Genomic DNA, 14,902 nt, shown 5'->3' on the forward strand with positions numbered 1-14,902 from the left:
GAATCACAACACCTTCCATGATATTACGACCGGGAAGAAAAGCAGTCTGGGTAGGGCTAATAACCTTGTGGGCCACTGTCATTAGCCTATTCATAACCGTCTTGGTAAAAATTTTAAAGCTAACATTCAGCAGACAAATTGGTCTATATTGCTCTATCCGGGACGCATCATTTGACTTTGGCAACAGAATAATCGTGCCAAAATTCAAGCTATGCATCGGAAGGCAACCTAGACCAAATTCTCTGAATAAAGCCATCAAATCATCCTTAATTTCTTCCCAAAAAAATTGATAAAATTCAGCCGGAAACCCATCCGGCCCAGGCGCCTTGTTTTGTTCCATTTGGAAGATAGCCGCCTTAACCTCCTCCATAGTAAATTCTGCCGTCAGCAAGTCGTTTTCCTCCGAGGAGATTTGAGGAATGTCTTCTACTCTGGAACTGTCCAAAGTGATCGTTGGATCTTCGGAACTGCCAAACAAGGATTTATAATATGAGGTAATATGCTGCTTAAGCGCAACATCACCCGAAATTTCCTTATCCCCGTCATGTAATTTGAAGATCCTTGTTTTCCTATGTTTTCCATTGCCACTAAATGGAAAAACTTGGTGTTTGCATCACCCTCCAACAAACCTTTCATTTTCGCTCTTTGATACCATTTTAATTCTTCTTCTCTGAGGAGGGCCGCCAGCCTGTTACGCATAAAATTCCGCCAATCTAATTCTTCAGTAGTAAGAAGGCAACTTTCTGCTTTCTTATCAAGAATGTCAAGGTCTTGGATAATACGTTTTTTTTCCTTTTTATTTGTACCACTGACATTTTTTGCCCAACCCCTTAGAAATTGCCTAACCTTCCTTATCTTGTTTTGCCATTTTTCCATGGCCGATACCCCACCATTATCCCTACACCACAGACTTGACACCTTCTCCCTAAAACCCTCCCTTAAGAACCAACCCAACTCTAATTTGAAACTGGGAGGGGAGTAGGTTGAAGTGTCAATGCCAGTGCTTAGGATTAGAGGTGTGTGATCGGACACATCCCTAGAGTGGGCCACTACGTTAGATCGGGGATACCGTAATTCCCACTCAGTGGAAACCAGTACCCTATCTAATTTTTCGTAAGTGGGAACCGCTCTCGCATTAGCCCAAGTATATTGTCTACCCGAGAGAGCCAACTCCCTTAGGCAAAGTCCGTCAATTACGGCATTAAAGAGAAAAGGCCACCTCGGATTGTAATTGTCATTGTTCTTCTCGGACGCATTGCGCAGCAAGTTGAAATCCCCTCCAACCATGACAGGTTCAGTGATTTTACTAACCATGTTCACAAGTTCCGCTAAAAACTGTTCCTTAAGGTGGTCTTGGGCGGGGCCATAAACGCAGACCAAAGACCACTTAAACCCATCATGTTTATTTTTTAACAAGAAACGGACATGGAAATCTCCTTCATCTATGGCACCTATGTCAAAAACCGAGAGTTCGATCCCCATAAGAATACCTCCCGACCGACCTCTAGGTTCTTTACAATGCCATAGAAAGTCCTTCCCTGCACACAGATTTTTGAGGAAAGAGGTCGAGAACTCCTTTTTAACAGTTTCAGACAGCGCAATAAAACTAAGATTAAACTCCTTAGTTAAATCCGCAACAAAACGATGCTTCTTAGGGTCTCCAAAACCATCACAATTCCAAAACACCCCTTTCATTTTAACTTTTGTTTTTGCACGATAATTTCTTCTTACTTTTTTTCGATCTAACTTTCTTCCTATGTGTATCACTACCTGGATCCAGTGGAATTTGACCAACCGCCTTGTTGTCAACTCCGTTATCCATTAAGTCATCCATGATACCCCCACAAAGATTATTAAGAGTAAGTCTGTCTAATTCCTCATCTGACTCCTCATCCACTATGTCATAAACAGTCCCTTCTACCACGCCATCCCGACCCACCTGACTCACCATACCTTTATCATAGCTATTAAGAACCTGGATTGACTTAGCTAAATGGGATTCCTCTACACCTAGAGAGATACCAATCGCGTCAAGATTCGAAATAGCCAAGTTCAAAGGAATTTGCAAAACTTTATTACATGAAATAGAGGAGGGAGATGGGCTGTTACCTCCATTACGTTCAGCCTTCAGCCTTTCAGCACGGGCCAAGGAGTTTTCATCCATGATGCTCGTCCTTCGCTTGCGACCAGCTGCGACAGATTGTGAAGCTTCTGGAATAGCAGCCAGCTGCTTCAATTTCTCACAGTTATCATCAGGCGATTGCATCAACTCTGGACTATCCATTGGCACATGATCAGCTATAACAGCCCCAGCCAGATCGGTGACAGCAGCAGCCACCGCAGATTGCTTAGCCTTCCCGACAGCATCTCTCATCAAAAGCTTCTCATCATCAACAGCATTCCCGTCCATGCTGGACACCAACGGATCTGCAGGAAGCTCCTGACCGAATCCCAAAGAACCATCAGCTAACATCCCATATATCGGCTGACCAGCAGAGGTAGTGACTTCCCCGAGAGTAACTGATTTGTGCCCGGTATTATCCCCACCGGCCAGCTTGTTAAGGGTCTGATCACTAGCATTTTCCTCCCTGTTGAGACCATCTTTGTTGTTCCTATCAGGACCTTTATCCTCACTTTTACTATCAGCATCATCTTCAAAGAAAGAATCATCATCAACCGCCATTGGGACCGCTGTCCCTGCGCCATTTTCCACCCACAAGTGTACCTCGTAGATGACCTTGGCTATTTCGACATCCACCGCACAGGGAATTGCCTGTGGATCGATCACACTGACCTGCATCCTACATATGCCATGCTGTCTGTAAAACGCCATATCAACATCGGATGCAACCCCCAGGGTCGAGCCAACACCCCAGATGTGAGGCACCGTGCAAAATTCAACCGGCAACCCATTAAACTGAATCCAAGTATCAACCAGCTTAGCTTTGACACGACCTCCAGATGAGCATACCTTAAACTCAAGAGTCGCCTTCTGCGTTTTAGCCCTGACCGGACCCCATTCAACCATTCTATTCAATTCCGAGGAGGACTGAAATATGGTTTTGAAGGTTCCTTGATCAATTTGATCCACTTTCCACGGTGCTAGGTGCGGAAGGAGCCTCTTAAGTTCACATACCACATTGTCCAGAGATAATGCACCATCAGAGACAAGGATCAAAGCAGCTTTCGAGTCCCCCTTCTGTTTGACCAATTTCTTATAGGGGGTATTTGAATACACTAGAGATAATAGTTAGTGGCTAAAATTAGTTGAGACATCCAAACACACTAGCTAATATTTCAACTATTAGCTATTTTTGATAAATTAGTTAATAGTTAGGTAGTTATTTATTAGCTAGCTAATTTTACTAACAATTTTTAGCCAACTAACTATTAGTTCTAATACATTCAAACATTCCAATAGTCATTTTATACCGTGCCCGATGGGATTAGTAATAGTACGGACCGTCAGGGACAAGTGGCGGTCCAGAAAAAGATGGCCGTTCCCTCCTCAACGCACACCAGAAGCTAATGGAGTCCTCGATTAAGAAATAAGCTAGCTTACCATCTTTTCATTTCTCATCTTTTTATTTAGTTTGAGTAATAAAATAAATTAATTTGTCACCATCTCATTTCTTATGGTTAGTTATTATTAATACGAAGAATATAATCATTCCACTAAATTTGAGGATTAGACTCATAAGAGCATCTCCAAGAGGAACTCCTATAATTGAGGCCTCAAAAGCTAAATTGTACCTGATTCAAGTTAACTTGGATCAACATTTTTTTTCTCAACTCCAACAGCAACTCCTAAACCCACATGGTAGTTAACTCCGTGAGATTAGACGCACAGGAATAGGTCCCCTGACTTGGGTGCTATATTTAGCAACTGTGACTTCGGGTGCTATATTCATTTGATGGAAATTTATAAAATAGCAACTTTATTGGAAGTTATTTTGAGATCTTAACTCCTATATTTAAATATAGGACCTGGCTTAAGTCCTCTCTTGGAGATGCTCTAATATATCATTTTATTTTGAATGGAGTAACACGCTAAAGGCGGGCAACGGTTGATATTTAATTATTTATCGATCCCAGTGCCTACTTGTCCCGCTATAACCTGTGATTATAGTACATGACTGCATTCTGTCACTTCCCAGTGTGTGTGTATATATCGTCCTCCGACACTATTGTATCTGCAGTTCCTTCGGTTGCTAACATCTCTAGCCGAGACATTTGACTTGGACAATCTGCTCATCTACCACTCCGGCACTCCCACGCCGGGCCGCGCGGATCGCATCGAGTTTGAGTGGAGTAGGCGGCGGGCAGCGAATCAGCGATGAAGGTGCAGTGCGACGTGTGCGCGGCCGAGGCGGCCTCCGTCTTCTGCTGTGCCGACGAGGCCGCGCTGTGCGACGCGTGCGACGACCGCGTCCACCGCGCCAACAAGCTCGCGGGGAAGCACCGCCGCTTCTCCCTCCTCCACCCCTGTTCGTCCTCTGCGCAGAAGCCGCCGCTCTGCGACATCTGCCAGGTAGCTGTTGGTACTTTTCTTCGACTTGGATGAGGCGCGTGGTGGTGCTAACCGAGTATCACCTACACGTCGTCGGCTGCGCGCAGGAGCGGAGAGGCTTCTTGTTCTGCAAGGAGGACAGGGCGATCCTGTGCCGGGAGTGCGACGCGCCGGTGCACAGCGCGAACGACATGACGAGGCGGCACAGCCGGTTCCTGCTCACCGGCGTGCGCCTCTCGTCGGCGCCGGTGGACTCTGCTGACCCATCAGAAGGGGAGGAGGAGGAGGAGCAGGAGAACAGCAGCAGGCCCGGCAACGGTGAGTCCTGCAGCGGCGGCGCCGGCGCGACCACGGCGACCGCTAGCGACGGGAGCAGCATCTCCGAGTACCTGACCAAGACCCTGCCCGGGTGGCACGTCGAGGATTTCCTCGTTGACGACGCGTACGCCAGCGACGTCGGCGCCTGCTCATCAGACGGGCTTTATCAGGTCAGTTCAGTTCTTCCATGCGAATGGAACTGCAAGCTTTCACTGAGGCGTTCCTGAGAACGCCAAGAACATTATTAAACTTGTGCATTGCGCCGCCATTTGCACACAGAGCCACAGCGGCCAATGCGCCATACCGGTCTCGCCGCCGGCGCCGGCCATCTATCGCGTCGCCATTAATCACGGGGCAGGCTGTTGCCATGCTCACACCTGCAAGGCCGAGTTGCTGGACCAGTCTGTCAGGATAATATCTCGTGGAGACCACCTAGATACGATACGATACGATCTGATGCAAGCGAACATCATGTGCTAAACCAATAAAACAATGGAAAAGGCAAAAATTCATTAATTTCATGTGTGGAACCATGGTCTCACTTGGCGTGTGGTCATTTAACTTGCATTTTTAGCAGGGACAACAAGATGGACAGATCAGCGGGGTGCTGCAAGAAGCTTACATGCCGTGGACGGGGCGGGAGCTGGTGCCCGCTGACGTCGCAGACGAGCGGGCCAACTGGGAGCGGTGGGTGCCGCAGATGCACGCGGAGTTCGCCGGCGACAGCAAGCGGCCCAGAGCGTCGCCTTCGCCTCCCTGTTCGTACTGGTGAAAAGCTCGCCGTTACCCGTTATTAGTAGAGTTGATTTACTGGGTACCGTAGGAACGAAGAGAAATATGAGCCAAAAAAAATCATGGAACGGACCGGTGTTTCTCTGTTGGATTATTATTGGGTCCATTTCGATCGAGCTGCTTTAAGGTGACGTTTGGTTCATAAAATGTAACGTAAATAACAATAATAACGATTGACCCTCGAGTGACAGCGGTAATAAGTTTAAATAGGCCGATACCAGTTTTTAATATGAGATCCGATTACGGTTGGAATTAAACAAATATGATTTAACGTTATCAGTTACCCATCACGTTACAATTATGTGAACCAAACACCACCCAAAAGTTATCAGTTACCCATCACGTAATCTCTGCCAGCTCTTCTAACTCACATTCTATTTCAAACTACACAAGGTAAACAATATTATCAAACGATTTGCTCGCCATAGCCTAAGTGCCTAAGTATCGGGTCTGTATAGCGTACACGCATCTCAATGTTGGTAGGTGACAGGTCTAGCACGTATCCGTTCGGGTGGCACTGGATATGCACGTTCGATATTCCTTTTAAATAACTTATCGTCGCAGATATTTGATCTGGACTCCAAACCCACCTAAAAGTAGCATGAACGTGAGGAGATGTAGAAGTCAGTTCCCCCAGCAACCTAAGCACACAGAAGAACACACAATACAAGTAGGAAAACTATTTCTCTTCTCTTTATTATGAAGGGATATAATTGCTTTTATAGAAATTATAAACCCCCTATGTAGTTTTGATATTAGCTCATAAAACCCCTTTAGGGTTTCTCAACACCTATTGGACGAATATCGTGACTACGCATCATCAAACTCCGAAAAACCCAGTGGATAAAAACGGAGAAAATAGAGCATAGTGTCACTCGATGTATTGCATATATTGTCTCGTTAAACCCATCCGTGAGAAACTTTATTGTGTGTTTGGTTAGCGGGTTGATGTGGGTTGGAACAGGTTCAACCCACAACAACCCGTGTTTGGTTCAAAAGGCTCGCGGGTTAGGTTGGTTCTGGGTCGAAATACTTCTTGAAAATGTGGGTTCTAGGGATTCCTCAAAAACAAGCGAACCAATTCGACCCACCTCCTCTCCACCCTCTCGTCACCCATGTCATATCCACTCGAGACCAGCACAGGGGCGCGCCGCCACTACCGACCTGCTGGGACGAGGGACCCCTGCCGACCTACCCTCCGACGTTAATCCCCTGCCTGCCTCCCGTCGTCAGTCCCCCACTGGCCTGCCCTCCAGCGTGCTGTCCTTCGTCAGCGCAGTTAGACCCATCACCGGCTTGTTGCGCCTCCCACCGTCAGTCCCCCGCTGACCTGCCCTCCGATACCGGCATGTTCTCCATTAGGCACAACCCGCCAGCCTTGCTAGTATTGTCGTCAAACAGGTAAAGGTCAGTGCTCGTTATCGCCTAGACAAGCCTGCTAGTCATGGCTAATGTTACAAATTCACTAAAATGCATCTTGATGTTGTTAGGATGTTCCTTTAATTATGACTGAAATGTAACAGTGATACCTCATCACTAAAATTTATGACTTAGTTAATAATGGCTTTAATTTATGTATATCTTGTGCTTATGGATTTCTCAAATATTAAAATAATGTCGGTTTTATTTATTTTGAACGTTGCCATCTTATTGAATTGAAGATATAATCCTGAGTGTGGTAATATGACTAAGAAAGTGATCATATTTAGTTCATCCCTCATCACGAAACAAATAAGAGATGATGCAGCTCCAACCCATTTTAACCCTGTAATCAAACAAGAAACTAGGTTCAATCTGTCACTGAAACCAAACAAGGAACGGGTCCAACCCAACCCAGAAAAATGGGTCGGCTCCGACCCGATCCATGTCGTTCCAAAACCAAACACATGCTTAGAGAAATTCATAATGGGAAAAGAGTACAACGTGTGTCTTCAGGACAAATACAACTTTCAGGAGTATAATATACGATCTTCAGGGTCGAATAGCAAGGGATGAAATTCAGAGGTGATCTCCCCCTAAATCCTGCAGGTATCTCAAGTGTCTCATCATTATACCTCGTACACATTTTCTGAATGTAACTGCAGGAAATGATTTATTGAATTGATCAACCAGATTATCACAAGGCTTTGACTTACAGGATTTTCACCTTGTCCTTATTCTGGAGTTCGTGAGGATAAAAATACTTAGGAGAAATATGCTTAGCCATATTGCTCTTAATATAACACATTTCCATGTGTGCAATACATGTTGCATTATTTTCATAGATAACGGTGGGGGTATTTTTGTGGTGCCAAAACCACATGACTTCTGGATATAATTAGTTATTCGTCGTAGCCAAGCACACTCACGTGCAGCTTCATATAAAGCAATTATCTCAGAGTGGTTGGTAGACATCGCTACTAGTGTTTGTTTGCATGATCTCCAGTATACAGCAATACCACCACAGAGAAACGCAAAAACAGTCTGAGATCTAGCATTATGGGGATCTAACACATATCCAGCATCTGTATAGCCCACCAAAGTTTGATGCTGATTCTTCGGGAAAAACGGGCCAAGATCTTAAGTGTCTAGCTAGCAAACTCATTGTGAATGTAATATTAGGTATGATGTAATTCACAAGGTACATTAGTGCAACAATGGCACTAAAATATGATCTCTAGGTCCTAGTGATTGCTCATCATCACTATTTAGTCTATATGAGTTTCTATCGCTTTCAAGGGATCTCACGACCGTTAGGGTCCTTAAAGCGTGAGCGTTGCATATATTAAATCTTTCAATGGCCTTACTATAGGTCAACTTGTGTACAAATATTCCTTCAAGGAAATACTTGATTACAGACCCAAGCAAACATGGTTTTCCCCAAGTATTTAATTTCAAACTCTTCTTGAGGTAGACGTTAACCTCCTCGATATCCTATGCATATCCAATTATATTCAGGTCATCAACATAGACTGAAACTATGCAAAACCACTTCTAGGATTTTATAATGAATACACAAGGAGAATCTAGATTATTTACGTATACCTTCTTTCAAAGGAATTCGTTGAGCCGATTGTACCACATTCGCCTAGACTGTTTAAGACCATACAATACCCTTGCAACTTAACATTGTACATGTTGCAATTTGACTTGGCATCTAAAACTCTTAGTCCATATAGGACCTTCATATAGATTTATGAATCATGTGCCCATACAAGTATGCAGTCACTACATATATCATCTACATTTTCAAGTTTAAACTTGTTTCCAGCGATATTAGATATATCAAAACATTTTGCCACTCATAACTAAGGAGTAAGTTTCGTCGTAATTGATGTTGGGTCTCTGTGTGAACCCTTCTGATACAAGCCTCGCTTTGTATCTCACCACCACATTATTCGCATCCCTGTTTTGAACGAGCATCGCCGACTTTTTCTCTTCACCGTGAATAGTATATTGGAAAGTAAATCGCAGATCTAATCTAGAAATTACATACCACATTTCTTGATTCAGCGAATGGAAACAAAGCCTATTGTGTAGGACAATTTGGCAAGGCCAGGAGACCTACTGGCATGGTAGAGAGTCTATGCAGATCAGTTCCACAACGATGTCGGGGGTAGAGTAGTGCTAATGACGTGTTGAATAATGTAGTCGTCCTAGATCCCCGACCCGGACTCTGAATCCACCCAAAAGTAGTAGGGGCGTGAGGAGTTGTAGAAACTCGTTGCCTTCCCACAACCACATAAGCACATGGAAGAACACATGTACCTAGGTAGGGGAACTCTTTCTCTTCTCTTTATTATGAAGGAGTGTGATTGCTTCTATAGAAACCCGAAACCTCTTAAGAGTAGTTTTGGTATTAGTCCATAAAACTCCTTTAAGGCTTGTTTGGAGCAAGGGGCTTGGAGGAATTGAGAAGGCTAGCCCCCTTAGGGCTAGTTTTGGCACCGACAAAACACTACGAGGTGTACCACATAGTGCTTTTGTGGTCGACAAGATTAATGATAGCAGATAGCTCAAAGGTTTGTGCAAAGCACGATGAGACTCATAGATCTATATAAGTACACTACGCTATGTGTGCTGCTAAGATGGAATTGCTCTTGACTTTGAGGTTACATAGTAGATTAGAACTGTATTATTGATATGCTTATCCGAGAGTCCAATCGGTTTGTAGGGGTCTATAACCCGCCTTATATATCCAACAGGGTTTGAGTTACACGGTTGAGCATAAAACTATTGCTACACCTACATCTAGGGAGCCGACTCTGACTAACTCGCAAACATGTGATTCTCCATTGGCTTATCCCTGCCTCTGCATGCACGGAAGTTGTTACAAAGCCTTCATGCCCACATATTTGAGTTCTACATCATCTTTTAGTCAGGGCTGATTGATTAGCCCATGAGGCTCATTTGTCTGATCTGTTGAGATCTTTTAATGGTCCACAGAGTAAATCTGAGTCACAACGATCTAGGGGGTATCTATCCCCCACAAGTTTCGAAACTCAAATCCCATTCGAGATTGGAGGGGAATGTGGAGTAGTTTATTTCGTCATCATTCCCCTCCAATTCTGGAAGGGATTTGAGTTTCCAAATTAGCAATAAATCCCCTCTAATTAGGCCTGGGCATTCGGTTCTTCGGTTCGGTTTGGTTCGGTTCCTCGGTTCTTGTAGAAATTCGGTTCTTCAAAAACTAGAACCGAAATAGCAAGATAAAGAAATCAGAACCGACTAGTTCGGTTCTCGGTTCTTCGGTTCGGTTCCTCGGTTCTAACCGAACTGTAACAGCCACTCTAAAATTATGAATAACGACAACTTTTGTGAGAAATTTCAGCAACATCTCTCCACAAACAACAACAAGTGCACAATGACTATAATTTCATAGATAATACATGGATGATTAGAGGTTCAACATAAGTCAATAACACAACATCCGAAGTTACAAACACATGTAACAAATTGAATCTAATACTTTTGGGTTTTTCGGTTCTTTCGGTTCTTTGTAGTGCATAACCGAAAATATCTCATTTATTTCGGTTCTCAAAAAACCAGAACCGAAATTCATAACGGTTCCTTCGGTTCGGTTAGTTCGGTTCTGGTTCTCGGTTATTTCGGTTCGGTTCCTCGGTTCCGGTTCTTTTTGCCCAGGCCTACCTCCAATCACCTTGGCCCCAAACAGGACATTAGGGTTTCTCAAAAACTCTGACTTCCACTTGTGTAGGGATGGCAATTTTACCTGTGGGTTCGCGTTCGGGCACAAAATTTTACTCGCAGATCTCACCCGCACCTGACTCATGATAAAAGCAGGTCAGGTACATATTTTAGTTTGCACCTGCGGGTACCCGATGGATATGAAATTAGAAATTTCAATTTTTAGCCCGCCAGTACAGTAGTTGGCCTAATGGCCCATCAATGGTCAGTACATCAGCATCGTCGGTCAAAGTGTGTAACCCTACTCCACTACCCTCCTCTCTCCTGATCCCCTCTCCACCTGGCTGAATGGCTGGCAGCCATGAGCCTGACCTACACCAAGCCAACATCATCCGTCACGAACGTTGTCCATCCATGGTCCTGTTGCTGCATCAGTCACGAATGCCATATGTCACCAACACCCTTCATTGTCGACCCTGCTGCTGCACGCCTGTACCAAGTCGTTGGCTTAGCACGCCTGCACCACCATACCTACTAGTGGATCCGTCTCGCAAGCTACTCATCCACCATTGTCCTCACATGGTGGTGCAGTAGCAGTAGCAAGGAGTGTCGCTGATACCCGACGGGTACGGCACGAGGACAAAATTTTACTCACAGATATAATCACAGGTGACATCAGTAATCACCATGGGTATGATCACATGCGAGTATTCACTCTACAAATCTGAAACCGATCCATTTTCATTTGTACCCACGTGGCTTATTTGCATGAATGGTTTGTGAAAGGGAAATAGGGTCAAACCTTTTCCCAAATGATTTTGGTGGTTGAATTGCCCAACACAAACAATTGGACTAACTAGTTTGCTCTAGAGTATATGTTCTATAGGTGCTAAAGGTTCAACTCAAAACCAATACAAAGATTAAAAAGGGTTCAAAAAGAAAGGAGCTAAGGAAACCGAAGTGCTCCCTGGTCTGGCGCACCGGACTGTCCGATGCACCACCGGACAGTGTCCGGTGCACCAGCGAGGATCGACCTCAAACTCTTCAGCTTCAGGTTTTCCAGGCGCAGCTCCGCTATAATTCACCGGACTGTCCGATGTAACACCAGACTGTCCGGTGCACCAGCGGTGCAACGGCTATCTGCGCGCAACGGTCGACTCTGACAGGGAACAGTGCAGCACAGTGAACGCGGCAGAAGTCAGAGCAGTTGGTCAGAGGGGCACCGGACTGTTCGGTGCCGCATGAGGACAAAGCCTCCAACGGTCGACCAGCTCCAAGCCCTAACGTCTGGATGACGTGGCGACGCACCGGACAATGTCCGGTGGCGCACCGTACTGTCCGGTGCGCCCATCGCCAGCAGACTTCTCCAATGGCTACATTTTGGATGGTGGCTATAAATAACACCCCAACCGGCCACTTCAAAGTGTGGGAGTGCAAGCAACATTCTAAGTCATCTAGTTGACATATTCACGCCCTCCAACCACATACATTCATTGATCCATCCTATACACAAGATTTAGACCACTACAACCAACACAAGTGCCACAAAAGAGAGAGCAAGCAAGAGAGAGCTACTCATTTGAGTTTAGCACTAGTGCCTTGTGAGATTCATTGAGAGATAGTGTGTGCTACATCTTTGTGTTCATTTGCGCGTGGAGTTTTGACTCCCATTGAACTTTCTCCAAAGTTTTGGAGGCTTGTAAAGCTAGCAAGAGACACCAAAGAGTGTGGTGATCCTTGCGGGGTCTTAAGTGATCCTTGAGAAGAAGAAGAGCTCGTCGGTCTTTGGTGATCGGTGGAGAGAGGGAAAGGGTTGAAAGAGACCCGTCCTTAGTGGACTCCTCAACGGGGACTAGGCCTTCCAGGGGCGAACCTCGGTTAAACAAATCCTCGTGTCTCTTGTGTTCATTACTTGTGATTTGTTTGTTTTTCCCTCACTCTAAGTTTTCTTGCACTATTCTTTGCTAAACATTATTTGGTGTTGCTTCAAGTTAAATTCTCTTTTAGTGAAGCAACACCGTGCAAGAAAGAACTTGTGTTATTGCTCTTCTTATCTAAGCCCTCTTGCTTAATTCTCTTAGATCTTCTAGTTGCATTGATTTATCAATACCGCATTATTTGGAAGCAATACTCTTTACAAGCAAAGGACTTAGTTTTTATACTCCGATAATTGTGCATCTTGTTCTAACCACTAATTAAGGAATCTAGTTGGGGGATAAAGTTTTAAATTTCAGGTTTCGCCTATTCACCCCCCCTCTAGGTGACTTTCAGTTTGTCGTCTGAACGTGGGCCTTATGTAGACTAGAATAGGGATGGCAACAGGTACATACCTTTTGGATAGTACCATTCCATGCCCGTACCCATCAAAAATTCTACCCGTAGGGTTACCCATGTATGCTCGCGAGTATAAAATCTTACCCATACCCGTACCCGCGGGGTAATTTTACCCGTCGGGTAACCCGTACCTGCTAGAAAAGTCTTAAATTTCAATATATCAATCATTCAAAATATTAAATAATGTAATACCCAAAATTGGTATAAGAGAAAGATAATAGGATAAATAAATAAATATACTTCTATGCTAGAATTTTGAGGATTTCTTGATCTTCTTTCCTTTGCACATATTTGAGAGCACCTAGAGGGGGGGGTGAATAGGTGATCCTGTAAAACTTAAAAACTTAAGCCACAAAACTTTGATTAAGTGTTAGCACAGTTAATGCCAAGTGGCTAGAAAGAAGATCTTGCACAATACGATAACCACAAGGAGTTCAACACAGAGAAGACACAGTAGTTTATCCCGTGGTTCGGCCAAGTACAAAACTTGCCTACTCCACGTTGTGGCGTCCCAACGGACGAGAGTTGCACTCAACTCCTCTCAAGTGATCCAATGATCAACTTGAATACCACAGTGTTATGCTTTTCTTTTCTTATCGCGTTCGCGAGGAATCTCCACAACTTGGAGTCTCTCGCCCTTACACTTGAAGTTCACAAAGAAACACGGAGTAAGGGAGGGTAGCAACACACACAAATCCACAGCAAAATGCGCACACACACGGCCAAGAATCGAGCTCAAAAGACTATCTCAAAGTTCTCACTAGAACGGAGCTCGAATCACTGAGAATGACAAACGAATGCGCAAAGACTGAGTGTGGATGATCAAGAATGCTCTAAGGTTGCTTGGTGTTCTCCTCCATGCGCCTAGGGGTCCCTTTTATAGTCCCAAGGCAGCTAGGAGCCGTTGAGAGCAAATCTGGAAGGCCAATCTTGCCTTCTGTCGTCGGGTGCACCGGACAGTCCGGTGCACACCGGACACTGTCCGGTGCCCGATTTCCTTCCTAAAATGGCGCAGCCGACCGTTGCTGATCTGGGAGCCGTTGGCGCACCGGACATGTCCGGTGCACACCGGACAGTCCGGTGCCCCCTTCCGACCGTTGGCCCGGCCACGTGTCGCGCGCAGATTCCGCGGCCGACCATTGGCCCGGCCGACCGTTGGCTCACCGGACAGTCCGGTGCACACCGGACAGTCCGGTGAATTTTAGCCGTACGCCGTCGGCGAATTCCCGAGAGCGGCCACTTCACGCCGAGTCAGCCTGGCGCACCGGACACTGTCCGGTGCACCACCGGACAGTCCGGTGTGCCAGACTGAGCTGAGTCTTGGTTGTACACAGCCAAGCCTTTTTCACTTCTTTTCTTTTCTTCTTCTTTCTGTTTCTAACACTTAGACAAGTATATTAGTACACAAAACCAATGTACTAAGGCTTAGAAACATACCTTTACTTTTGATTTGCACTTTGTCTATCCATGAGCATAAATTCACATTTAAGCACTTGTGTTGGCACTCAATCACCAAAATACTTAGAAATGGCCCAAGGGCACATTTCCCTTTCAATATTCAACTAAAGGAATTAAAGTAGTCAAATGGCAAATAAATAAATACGTGAATGTGCATTCCAAGCTGGAGTTCTTGTATGATTACATGTGTACTCAAGTTTTTGAGACAAGTTAAGTTTGAAAGGTAGAATTTGTAGCACCCAAAAATTTCATTATGGGATTATTATATGCTAACCAAAAAGATTAATAATTGTTAAATAAGAATTTCCTTTCCTTTCAAAGCTCCTCTCTAAAAAGGATCAAACTTAATCCTGAATTTCTTTT

General features: G+C 44.8%; 1 protein-coding gene across 3 annotated transcripts; it reads left to right on the forward strand.

Moving 5' to 3' along the window:
* Positions 1-4,099: 4,099 nt before the first annotated feature.
* LOC100285359 (uncharacterized) lies at positions 4,100-5,850 on the forward strand. 3 transcript variants are annotated; one of them, XM_008663820.4, is made up of 3 exons: positions 4,100-4,531; positions 4,618-4,998; positions 5,108-5,850. In XM_008663820.4, the coding sequence occupies exons 1-3, from the start codon at positions 4,337-4,339 to the stop codon at positions 5,306-5,308; spliced, it is 777 nt and encodes a 258-aa protein (XP_008662042.1). In that variant the 5' UTR covers positions 4,100-4,336; the 3' UTR covers positions 5,309-5,850. The 3 variants fall into 3 exon arrangements, with proteins under 3 accessions (XP_008662042.1, XP_008662043.1, XP_035819406.1); XM_008663821.4 differs by having other exon boundaries at positions 4,105-4,531; positions 5,403-5,850; XM_035963513.1 differs by having other exon boundaries at positions 4,106-4,531; positions 5,406-5,850.
* Positions 5,851-14,902: the final 9,052 nt, after the last annotated feature.

Source organism: Zea mays, chromosome 10 (assembly GCF_902167145.1).
Source record: "Zea mays cultivar B73 chromosome 10, Zm-B73-REFERENCE-NAM-5.0, whole genome shotgun sequence".
Taxonomy (NCBI): domain Eukaryota; kingdom Viridiplantae; phylum Streptophyta; class Magnoliopsida; order Poales; family Poaceae; genus Zea; species Zea mays.